This window comes from Notolabrus celidotus, chromosome 8, assembly GCF_009762535.1.
Source record: "Notolabrus celidotus isolate fNotCel1 chromosome 8, fNotCel1.pri, whole genome shotgun sequence".
NCBI lineage: Eukaryota > Metazoa > Chordata > Actinopteri > Labriformes > Labridae > Notolabrus > Notolabrus celidotus.
Window position 1 is genome coordinate 190,627 of NC_048279.1, and position 11,874 is coordinate 202,500.

General features: G+C 42.7%; 1 protein-coding gene across 1 annotated transcript; it reads left to right on the top strand.

Annotated features, from left to right (window-relative positions):
• Positions 1–738: 738 nt before the first annotated feature.
• Positions 739–10,518, top strand: igbp1 (immunoglobulin (CD79A) binding protein 1). Its single transcript, XM_034690468.1, is given in 4 exon segments — positions 739–1,281; positions 7,498–7,824; positions 10,014–10,083; positions 10,086–10,518. Coding segments are annotated over 4 exon segments (1,056 nt in total). The 5' UTR covers positions 739–822; the 3' UTR covers positions 10,286–10,518.
• The last annotated feature ends 1,356 nt before the right edge of the window (positions 10,519–11,874 follow it).

Sequence of the window (11,874 nt, forward strand, 5' to 3'; positions counted from 1 at the left end):
CAAAGGAGAGCAAGGCTTGAGTATATTTCTTCATCTCTGTGAACAAAGTAATCAGCAGACGACTCTGATCTGTTCATCAGAAATTGGTACAAATCCAGCGGATTTTTGAGGCAGTCCACCCACAAACCACTGGGATGACCAAAGTTTGTAGAGTGACGAGAGGATGATCTACTGCATGGTGATGGAGAGGCGCAAATCATGTCCTACACAAAGTATATTTGCAGTCAGTTATATCACCTTCTTTTTGTTACTTGAAAAAAATACTCAGGACATGACCTCGGTGTCCTCAATGGTAGTTACGGCCCTGCCTGAGTTCATATGCAATTATCCTTAAAAAAAACTTGCATGTCCAGCAAATTTGGTCAAATCTGAACTGATGTATGAACAAACTGTTAATTACCATACCTTAACTAATGATGTATTAAACACGCTGTCATTACATGAAGTCATAGTGACAGGATCATTAGTTCATGGTGAACAACAGGAATTAATCATTCAGAAATTCATCATGAGTCATGCACTATGCTCATGCATTACTTGAACATGAATTATTTCACTAAGAAAACTGTTCCGTTATTGTAAAGTGTTTCCATAAAACAACAACAACAAAGCTGAGCGGATCCAACAGTTTTTCTACTCGGGTCCTAAAAACTCTAACATCAGGTCCTCACCATAGACTGTATAAATAAGGCCCTCACTCACCTCAAGTCCAGCTCAGTATCCGACCAGTTGATGATACTCCACTAGGGGCGGTGACACCGAGAACAGTACATCAAACACAACAACACAAACGAAGAAGACCAACCCGGAAGTTGCTCCAAGATGGCGGACAGTGAGCCCATAAGTGACGCGAGTGATTCGGTCCAGTCCGGTCCTCCGAAACTCAGCGAGCTGCTGGACCGGGGCTGGAGGATCTATGAGGAGCTGGAGGACTGTACGGAGCCGCCCTGCTCCAGCAGCGTACAGCTCCGGGTCCGAACCGGGCTAGGTCTGCTGCAGGACGCGGCCCGGATGGTGGAGCAACTGGATCTGTTCAGTCGAAACGAGGACCTGGAAGAGGTGACCACGAAGGACCTGAAGTACCTGTTGCTGCCCGCCCTGCGCGGGGCCCTCACCCTGAAGCTCACCGGCCGGGACCAGAGACTGCTCAATGTCCGAACCGCTAGGGACCACTTCATGGACTTCCTGACCCGTTGTAGGGAGTACAACGTTTCCCGGTTCGACCTCCCGAGGAGGAGGGAAAGTCCAGACCCCGAAGAGTCCCAGCTGACCACTGTGAAGGTAACTTTACTGTTTCTGAGTCCACATGAAGAGATGTGAGGGGGAGGCCACTCACTTCAAGGTTTGAATAGAGACCCAAACTGACCCTGCAGAGGTACACTCTCACACAGAGACCCGATCTGCACGCTGAGTGATGAGAGCCTCTGATGGTCTTGAATGATAGAAAGTTTATACTTCTCTGAAAATAGAGCAGAGACAACAGATCAGCTGTTGAGACTGAAACCTGGTCTTGATTTATGAAAGTATGTATGCTCATTTCAAAGGAGAGTTCAAGGTCTCCTTTGTCTAGTTTTTAGTTTCATGATGCTCCACATGTTTTCAAAGGGGGACGAGTTTGGACTGCAGGCAGGCCAGTTCAGCACGTGGACTCTTCGACTACAGAGCCATGCTGTTGTAATCCGTGCAGAATGTGGTTTGGCATTGTGTTGCTGAAATCTGTAAGGTCTTCCTGAAGACGTCATTGTCTGGATGGCAGCTTATGTTGCTCCTAAACCTGTAGATAATGTTCAGCATTAATGGAGCCTTCACAGATGTGGAAGCTACCCATGCCATGGACTCTTATGATCCCAATACCATCAGGGACGCTGGCTTTGAACTGTGAGCTGATAACAAGCTGGGTGGTCCCTCTCCTCTTTAGATTTCCAAAAAGAATGTCAAATTTTGATTCATCAGACCACAGGACAGTTTTCTCCTCAGTCCATCTTAAAAGGGCTCAGGTCCAGAGAAGTTGTCCTGCCTCCTTATCTAGAAACAGACAAAGATATGGAGCTGAGGACATGGCCCGGCTAACAGCTACAGCACACCCACCTGTTGGGAACCCATGGCCCTGATTATGACTAATTACACATTAGTAGGGTTGCAAAGGGGTGGAAAATTTCCAGTAAATATACGAAAAAGTTTCCGGTAAATTTCCATGGGAAGTTAAGTTGGGGAATTTTGTAAATATTCCAAATTAGAAAATTTCCATGGGAATTATGTGAATGAACTGTGAATTGAGGGTAATTTAATGGAAAGGTATCATATACAAGCATAAATATTTGTTTTGTTATAAGCAGACATCCATCCAAAATTATACAATTAAAACAGATTTATACGTAAGAAGAACTTTATCAAGTGTAACATTTTTTATTGAACAATCAATTCTTTCATTGAAGAACAAAAACATGAATGTTGAGTAAATTATTACTCATCCCCATGACCCAACCCATTCAAAACTGAACAAAAATGCAATCCCAACTAAGTCCCATTCAAAATGTTAAATGAAAAGATCCGCTCTCCCTTTCAACAAAGTCCCATTCAACATGGGAATCAAAAAGCATCTTCCCTCAAGCTTCTCAAGCCTCTGCCGGATTCTAGAAATCATCTGTGCTTCATGTGATGGAGGAATGTTTTTCGACCGGAGGAACTTTACCCCGGAGCTACGGCCTTTACCCCCTGAACTATATCGACCGGTGGACCCATGGTCTAAATTTAGCTCAGGGGTAGATAATCTCCCCCCTGAAAAGCCCCTGCTAGGGGGGGTAGTACTTTTCAAAGGTCCCGGGACTTTCAGGGGGCTGGGCCTGCAATGCTGAACATGTCTGATTGGTAGATTAACCTCAGTGTTTTTATTCCTCCCTCCGTCCACAATAACATCACACACATCTGTGATTCACTTGATTTCTCTTTCTTTCATTAGTTTTTATTTGTTCTATCTTTTTTGTATGTGTGTGTACTTTTCAAAAGAAGAAGCTGTGATTCTCTTGATTTAGCAGCTTGTAACAGTAGTCTTCTCTCAGCCCACCGTGAATGTGTCTCTCCCGGTGTTCCGGTTTTAAAAGTGACCCTGTAAACTGGAGACCTTCAGCTGAAGGTGTCAGTGTTTGTGGAGTTTACACAGCTGTTGAAACACAGAGGGAGTTCCTGGGAATGCAAACTAGTTTAGTTTTTATTAAGACTTCAAAATATCCTCATCAGATATTTAATGATGGTCTAAAGACGTTTATGAGGGATGCATCCGGCTGAAAGTGTCCAGTTAAAAGGGTCGCTGTTTAAACCAAAACACCAGACGATCTCTGCCACTGAGTTAAAAAAGGATTTTAAAGCCGTGTTTGGAAAGTAGTTCTGGGGGCTAAAAGACCCCGGAACTCTTGGTCGAAATGCACCTTTAGAAGGTCAGTCCCCTGAGAACCACGTGCCCGAGCAGGCACGCATGGCTCCACCGGGTCAGTCAGATACAAGGCTACAGAGCCACTTACTGTTTTATAAGTTATTAGCAGAGCCTTGAAATCTGCTCTGGCATGAACAGGCAGCCAATGAAGAGAGGACAGCACTGGAGTTATGGACTCTGTGTGACCCGGTCAGGATACAAGCTGCTGGAGTCTGAACCATCTGCAGACCTCTCATACTCTTTTTAGGAAGACCCCACAAAAGAACAGGACAATAATCTAATCTGGAGGAGACAGAGGCCTGAATCAGAGCCTCAGCATCACTGAAGGACAGGGATGATCTTATGTTGGTGATGTTTCTGAGGTGGAAACTCTCATAGAAGGAGACAGACCACATCATGATGAGGGAGACAACAGTTAGCCTGTTAGCATGTAGGAGACTCAGCTGTTATATTGCAGATGGATTCACTGAATCAACACTTGGAAGGAGACAAGCAGAGAAGCAAAGACGTTTCAATGCAGCTTAAAATAGTTTGAAGTGGAGCAATGTGCTCAACTTAAAATGATTTGACTCCATGATCTGATGCTCGGACCGTTGACTGTGGCTCTGACTGAGACAGGACTCAGATCACTGACGCAGATTTAGCTCTTCTGCTCATGTAATGACTTTAGCACCGGGAAGACCTGGCATTGTATGGTGTTCAGTTCTGTAGAATAGCCTGCTGTGTGTAAATCCCTGTCCTCCTGTCTGTAACACTCTGATGCTAACCTTCTATCCTGGGGCTAACCGCTAACCACAGAAACAAACCTCCTCTTTAATGACAAGCACCTCTCCATGTACAGTGGATAGCAAAGAATGCTGTCCCCACCATGCCTCTCTGTGGGTCTGGTGTTCTTTATGTGATGTGCAGTGTTGTTTTTATGACAAACATACCTTTTGGAATTATGGCCAAAAAGTTCAACCTTGGTTTGATCAGACCATAAAACATTTGATGCTTTTGGGAGACTTCATGTATGTTTCTGAAACATTTTGCCGGGCTTGGATGTTTTTCTTCATAAGAAAAGTCTTCTGTCTTGCCACCCTACCCATAGCTGAAACATATGAAGAATAGGAGAGATGTTGTCACATGTAGTACACAGCCAGTACTGGTCATAAATCCCTGCAGCTCCTTTAATGTTGCTGTAGGCCTCTTGGAAGCCTCCCTGTTTTCTTCTGGTCTTTTCATCAGTTTTGGAGGGAGGTCCAGTTCTTGGTAATGTCACTGTTGCATGACTATCAAAAAACTAGATTAGTCACAGAGGGGAATACAGGGATCTTGTTGACGCGCTGACTCCAAAGGGAGGAAACATGAAGCCATTACTGCAATTTGAGTGTTTTATTTGACCTACTCGATAAACATAAATTCAAACATATATTTCATGAAGGTAGGCTTGCAGAATTCGACTATGTGGTGGTAATAAGTTTAAGCGGTCAACAGAAATAGCAGCACCCTGCCTCCTCTCTCCCTGCACCAGGCAAGAAACAGATTCACAGGCAGTGCAGGTGCTATTCATTAGGCAATCAGTGACACACACACACACCCACACAGACCCACACAGACACACACACACACACACACACACACACACACACACACACACACACACACACACACACACACACACACACACACACACACACACACACACACACACTCCAAGTGAAAAGTGGGAAACCTTTCAATGCCTCTACAGTCACTGTTGTTCCATATTTTCTCCACTTGATGATGACGGTCTTCACTGTGGTCCATGGTATATCTAATACCTAATCTAATACATGTTTGTACTCTTCTCCTGACTGATACCTTTCAACAATGAGATCCCTCTGATGCTTTGGAAGCTCCCTGTGGACCATGGCTTTTGCTGTAAGATGAACTGAGGACATGTGATGAAAATCCTCCTAGAACAGCTGATCTTTATTGGGATTAATAAAAGTCACTTTAAATTATGACAGGTGGATACTGACTACTATTTGTCATGAGTTTGAATGTGATTGGTTAATTCTGAACACAGCCACATCCCTAGTTATAAAAGCAACCACATTATTTTTTTATTTTTAAAGTTTTTATTCTTCTCACTAAACGATTTTAATTTTGTTTTCAGTTGAATTGTTCATGTTATAGGTCACATTAAAAATGGAAAAAGTTCTGACATGATTTATCTTGGTCTTATTGTTTTACATCACAAAACCTGCATTTTAACAGGTGGGTGTAGACTTTTGTATCCACTCTAGCTGATGCCAACTTGTCACTGAGCGCTGTAGGCTGCTTGTTGTGATGTATGAGGTCATGGTTGTGGGTTTCATGCTTAAAAAGAACAGAACATTTAGTTCACCTTCACAGGTGTACAGTTTGACTCGACATCGTGTTAGTATAAGTCAGTAAAGTCACACTCAGGTCATAAGGCCTGTCTGTTGTTGCTTGTTAACGTTGAGTTAGCCGTGCTGTGTCTTGAGTTGATTTCTGGATCATGCCGGACCTTTGAGATTATTCTGGAGAATTTCTCAACACTGTTTGTTGACTTTGTTTTGTATTGTTGCAATAATAATAATAATAATAATAATAATAATAATAATAATAATAATAACAATAATAATAATAATAATAATAATAATCATACATTTGCATAATGCAAGCACATTTTTTATAATTTGAGAACTAAAAAAATAGAAAATATCCTTTAAAGTGACATGGGATGAAAATGTGTGATTAAATGTGTTGAAGCAGGAGCTAACTGTGGCAATCATATGATGACTCAGGAGTTAAAATGAATCCTGTGACAGCACTATTTTATAAATAAAAATACTCTAATAATTAAGTTTCTTTTAAAGCTGGGGTTGGTAGTCAGATTTAGATCCACTTTTTGTTATATTGGTTAAAATGATCTTTATGTCCTGATGGTAATCAATACATAATGTGTTCTTAAAAAAGAAGGAAGAAAAGCTGCTATCTACAGCCGGAGTAAATCCTGGAAAACACCAACCAATCAGCCTTTTTTGGGAGCCACAATTTTAAACCATTCAAATCCCGTCCAGCCGTTCTGCCCGTCTCCAGTGCGTACATTCCCCCGGCGTTCACTCCCTGTCCCCCTCTCCTGCCTCTGCTTCCCCTGACTCTACTGACTGCCCCTCTCGCTCAACCTTGGGCCTGTCCCCTCTGACCAGATGAGGTGCTTTGCTCAGGACTGTAGTCCGGATCAGAGTCTAAAAAGCTCTCACCACAGGGGCTCTGACAAGCAGAAGAATGAATGACATTTAGCAAGTCCTACAGAAAATATAGATGTACTGTAGCGTCCGTCCGGACGCTGTAGGGATGACAAGCCGATTCGTGAACACGTTGATCTTTACTAACCGGTCACTGTCGGCCGTGATCACGACAACCAACAAAACAACAATCAATGTTTGAATGAATGAAGAACTCCTCTTGTCTCTTGTCTCTCCTCTCTCCACCTCGCACTCTCTACACCTCTCCTGATGCCTTCACTGACTGTCAACACTGTAGGAATTAAGAGCATCTACACTGAACAGGTTTAACAAACAGTAGAGCTGTTACAGTATTATATATGTGTTATAACTTTTCTCCTGATATCGTGTCACCAGTACAACTGGATAATGCTAGAATGACAGTTGTAAGTACCAACAGCAGCCATGTTTGTTTATGTTTTTAACTTTCACTATGAGAATGTTTTGGTGAGGACCGGTTTTGAATCAGTCATCATCATATGGTCGCAAGTCAGCGGTGCTCGTGCATGTGAGCGGGGGGGGGGGGGTCGTTTTGGAGGAGCTCTGAGGGAGGAGGGGAGGGGTTAGACGGAGTCCTGAGGAAATGCTACATTCAAATTCATGCTAGTTTTCCGAGACTACCAACCCCAGCTTTAATCTAAACACATATATAACTGAACATTTTCTTTGAAGCTCTCATGCTGATTTTGATTTCAGGCGGAGTAGTTTTCTTGTTGATGAGACTGAATCTACTTCAGAGAGTCATGTGACTTACCTGTGATCATGTGGTAATGTCATCTTCTCTTCCAGCCTAGCACACCTGACCTGGTTGTCATGGCAGCACAGAGGCAGGCTAAGATCGAGCGGTATCGGCAGAAGAAAGAGCTCGAGGCTCGGCTGACGGGCGTTCGCAAAGTGGTGGAGAGCGGGAAGGCGGACGATGAGTTGAGCAGAGAGTTTTACCTGCTGAACGTGAAGAGGTGGATCAGCGTGAGTCTGGAGGAGGTGGAGAGCATCGGGCAGGAAGAAGAGATCCTGAAGAACATGGGTGGACTGAAACAGAACCCGTCCAGGCAGCAGAACCATCCCCCCCGAGCTCCAATCAAACCCTTTATCCTCACCAAGGACGCCATGCAGGTGATAGAGGGTCTCAGTCTAACTGTGGTCTCAGTGGGGTTCTGAGTAGACCATCAGAATTATTAATGTGGCTAAAATGAGTTATTAATGAGAGATATACATGAGGGTAAATAATCAGAATGATGAATGATGAAAGAGTTGATAATGATGTATTAATAAAATGATAAATAAGAGCTTATTTAAAGCTAACAATGAAAATGATTAAGGCTAACTATAAATAAAATGAAAACATAGTACCCAAAGTAAGGAACGTCCTGTTTTATGTTGTAACAATGCTTCTTGGTAACACATCTCCTACCCTTGGAAAGCCTGTTTCCCTTTTGAATGGAGCACATTTGTAACATGCGTCTGTGGGAGGAGCAGCAGAGCGGAGTATGAACCTGGAAACAACAGCTAGTCTCTGTTCGGGTATCTTCTTTCAGTGCTTTATCACTATTCAAGCAGCCAGCAGGAGCCACATCAGTGCCCCCTAGTCTTCTCTGCAACATTTAGGATGCTTCTTAAAGGCGGAGCGGCTTCATGTTAAGGACAATCCTATCCTGAAGAGCACCTTAACGGTCAGACAGCCAACATGAACATCAGGAGGATTCTTTCTCTGTAAATAAGTGGCATTATTAACAAGAGTTATTGATTAGAATGAGAAACAAAAGTTATGAATTGGCGTTAATAATGAGAGTTATACATTAGAATAATAAAGGAACGTTGTTTATTAGAATATAAATAAGTTATTGGTCGATACTGTCACAATTCAAACTTGTTTTTATTTTATTGACAGCATGATAAGTGTTTGAATTCGTCTGTCTCATTCTTCCTCTGAGGTGAGGTGTGTTCAGAGATGTAAACTTGTTCTGATGTTTCAGTCACGGCCCACTGAGGCTGTATGTATTATTTTTTTTAGCTGATCTGAAGATTGACCCCCAACCGTGACTGAAATCAAAATGGGATGGATTAACTGGCGCTGGTGGAAAAGCATACTGCCTGATACTGTTGTGTGGAACGTACCTGTACACACACAACTCTAAAAAATACACACAAAAAATACACAAACACTCAAAATTCCCCCAAATACCAGCTGCCTTTTCAAATACTCAGCCTGCAGCATCAGATGACCAGAGGGAGGATTCAGAGGGGAGTCTTTATGATTACTGCAGCTTCTACACACCTTACATCATCCCAGCATCTGTTCATCAGAGAGAGTTGGACTGCACACCTCTGAACTACAGATCATAGGGATAGATAAGCCCCGCCTCTGTTCAGGATGAAGAACTGGAGCAGTCAAATATTCATATTTTACCCGTGATCTCTCACTTTTTATATCTCATGTGTAACTTCTATTATTTAACCCTTTCACTTTTAAAGTCCAGAATAACAAAGTGAAGCTGTTCTTACCAGGGTCCTGATTTATGAATCAAAATCAAATTTACCTTTATGATCTTGACTTTGAGATTCATTATTGAATACTGAAACTATTGTTACCCGTAATAGGGGCACCTGTGGCTCAGTGGGTAGAGTGGGTCGTCTATCGATCTGAAGGTTGGTGGTTTGATCCCAGCTCCTCCAGTCACATGTTGAAGTGTCCTTGAGCAAGACACTGAACCCCAAACTGCTCCCTCTGTTGTTCAGCGGTGTTTGAATGTGTGTGAATGAGATTAACACTGATGGTCCCTTACTATAGCAGCCTCTACCATCAGAGAGTGAATGCGATGTGAATGGGTGAATGTGACGAGTAGAGTAAAAGAGTTTTGAGTGCTCAGAAAGAAAAGAGATAAAGTATAAGTCCATTTACTATTGGTAAGCCACATAAGCGGTCACAACATGCCAACTCTGTCTCTCCTAAATGTCGCTCTGTCAGCTCTTGTGATGGGTTGCACCCGCATGCTTAGCTTGTAGGAGGTAGCTCAACCTCAAAGTTCTTCATTCTATTTGAATTCAGTTTGATAGAGAGTGCAGATGGACCTGTCGACTGAGCCATCTGGGGGATTTTAAAGTGACATTTGCTGCTCAAAGGTCAGGGGTGTCATTATTTTCTATCACAGTGGCAGACCCAGCATGGAGAACCATGGCTTAGTCCCGGTGTGCTGATAGAAAAATAAAATAATACAAAATTCAAACCCTGCTAACTTCCTTCTGTTTTGGCATCGTAATGAATACGTTAATGTTGACATATTTTTCTGTATGTTTCACATCAGGCTCAGGTGTTTGGTGCCGGCTATCCCAGCCTTGCCACCATGACAGTGGACGACTGGTACGACCAGCACAGAAAAAAGGAGCCCTGCCAGATCAGGGGATCCCAAGGAGGGTCGACACGGAGGAGGATTCTGATGCCAAAGAAAGAGAAGAAGAAGAGAAAGAGAAACAGGCTGAAAATGATGACCCAGAGTCTCTGATGAAGGCAAGGAACTGGGATGACTGGAAGGACTCTCACCGCAGAGGATACGGGAACCGCCATAACATGGGCTGATCCAGTCCACCTTGACCTGATCCAGAACCCCTGGACCTGATCCAGGTTCTGGATCAAGTTTAAAGGGCCCAGGACCTGGACCCCCTTTGAGCTGTTTCTAGGAGGTTATTAATACACCTATCAACTTATTGAATCGCATCTGATTTACTGTTGTACCATGATGTCATTTCCTGTCTGTGTGCCGCCATGTTTAAATGAATGTCAATAAAGAAGCCTGCAGTGTTTTCATTTCACCACGTTACTCTTTAGTTTCATATTTATATAGTTAGAATAAAGGTGAATTAAACAGGACACCAGATACAGATACAGATTAATATTTAATACACAGATTCAAGCTGATAGCATTGAGCAGGCACTCGCACTTTGCACATGTCGTGTTGTGGCGCCGTCAGGCTGGGGGGAAAGTTGGGGTGCAGAGCAGTTTCAGAAACTGGTCCAGCTGTGCTGTCTTCATAAGCGACAGAGTTTTAGCTTTATTAGTCTGATGTCATTCAGAGAAATATTCCCAGACATGATCAGTTATTTTCCTGTTTCAGTTCATCAAGAGAAGAGAAATGAAATATGAAAGATTGGAGTTTATCTGTTGGCAAAAAACTTCTAATATTAAGCGTTGTGTTATTTCCTTCATACAGTTGTGCTCATAAGTTTACATACCCTGGCAGAATTTGTAATTTTTTTGGCCATTTTTCAGAGAATATGAATGATAACACAAAAACTTTTTTTCCACTCATGGTTAGTGGTTGGGTAAAGCAATGTATTATCAAACAACTGTGTTTACTCTTTTAAAATCATAATGACAACAGAAACTACCCAAATGACCCTGATCAAAAGTTTACATACCCTGGTGATTTTGACCTGATAACATGCACACAAGTTGACACAAACGGGTTTGAATGGCTGTTACAGGTAAACATTATCACCTGTGATCTGTTTGCTTGTAATCAGTGTGTGTGTATAAAAGGTCTGAGTTTCTGGGCTCCTGACAGACCCTTGCCTGTTTCATCCAGTGCAGCACTGACGCTTCTGGATTCTGAGTCATGGGGAAAGCAAAATAATTGTCTAAGGATCTGCGGGAAAAGGTAACTGAACTGTATAAAACAGGAAAGGGATATAAAAAGATATCCAAGGACCTGAGCATGCCAGTCAGTAGTGTTCAAACTCTGATAAAGAAGTGGAAACTGAGGGATTCTGTTGAAACTAAACCACGTTCAGGTAGACCAACAAAAATTTCAGCCCCAACTGCCAGGAAAATTGTTCGGGATGCAAAGAAAACCCCACAAATAACTTCAGCTGAAATACAGGACTCTGAAAAAAAGTGGTGTGGATGTTTCAAGATACACAATAAGAAGGCACTTGAAGAAAAATGGGCTGCATGGTCGAGTCGCCAGAAAGCCATTACTACGCAAATGCCACAAAGCATCCCGCTTACAATACGCCAAACAGCACAGAGACAAGCCTCAAAACTTCTGGAACAAGGTCATTTGGAGTGATGAGACCAAAATGGAACTTTTTGGCCACAACCATAAACGTTACATCTGGAGAGGAGGCAACAAGGCCTATGATGAAAGGTACACTATTCCTACTGTGAA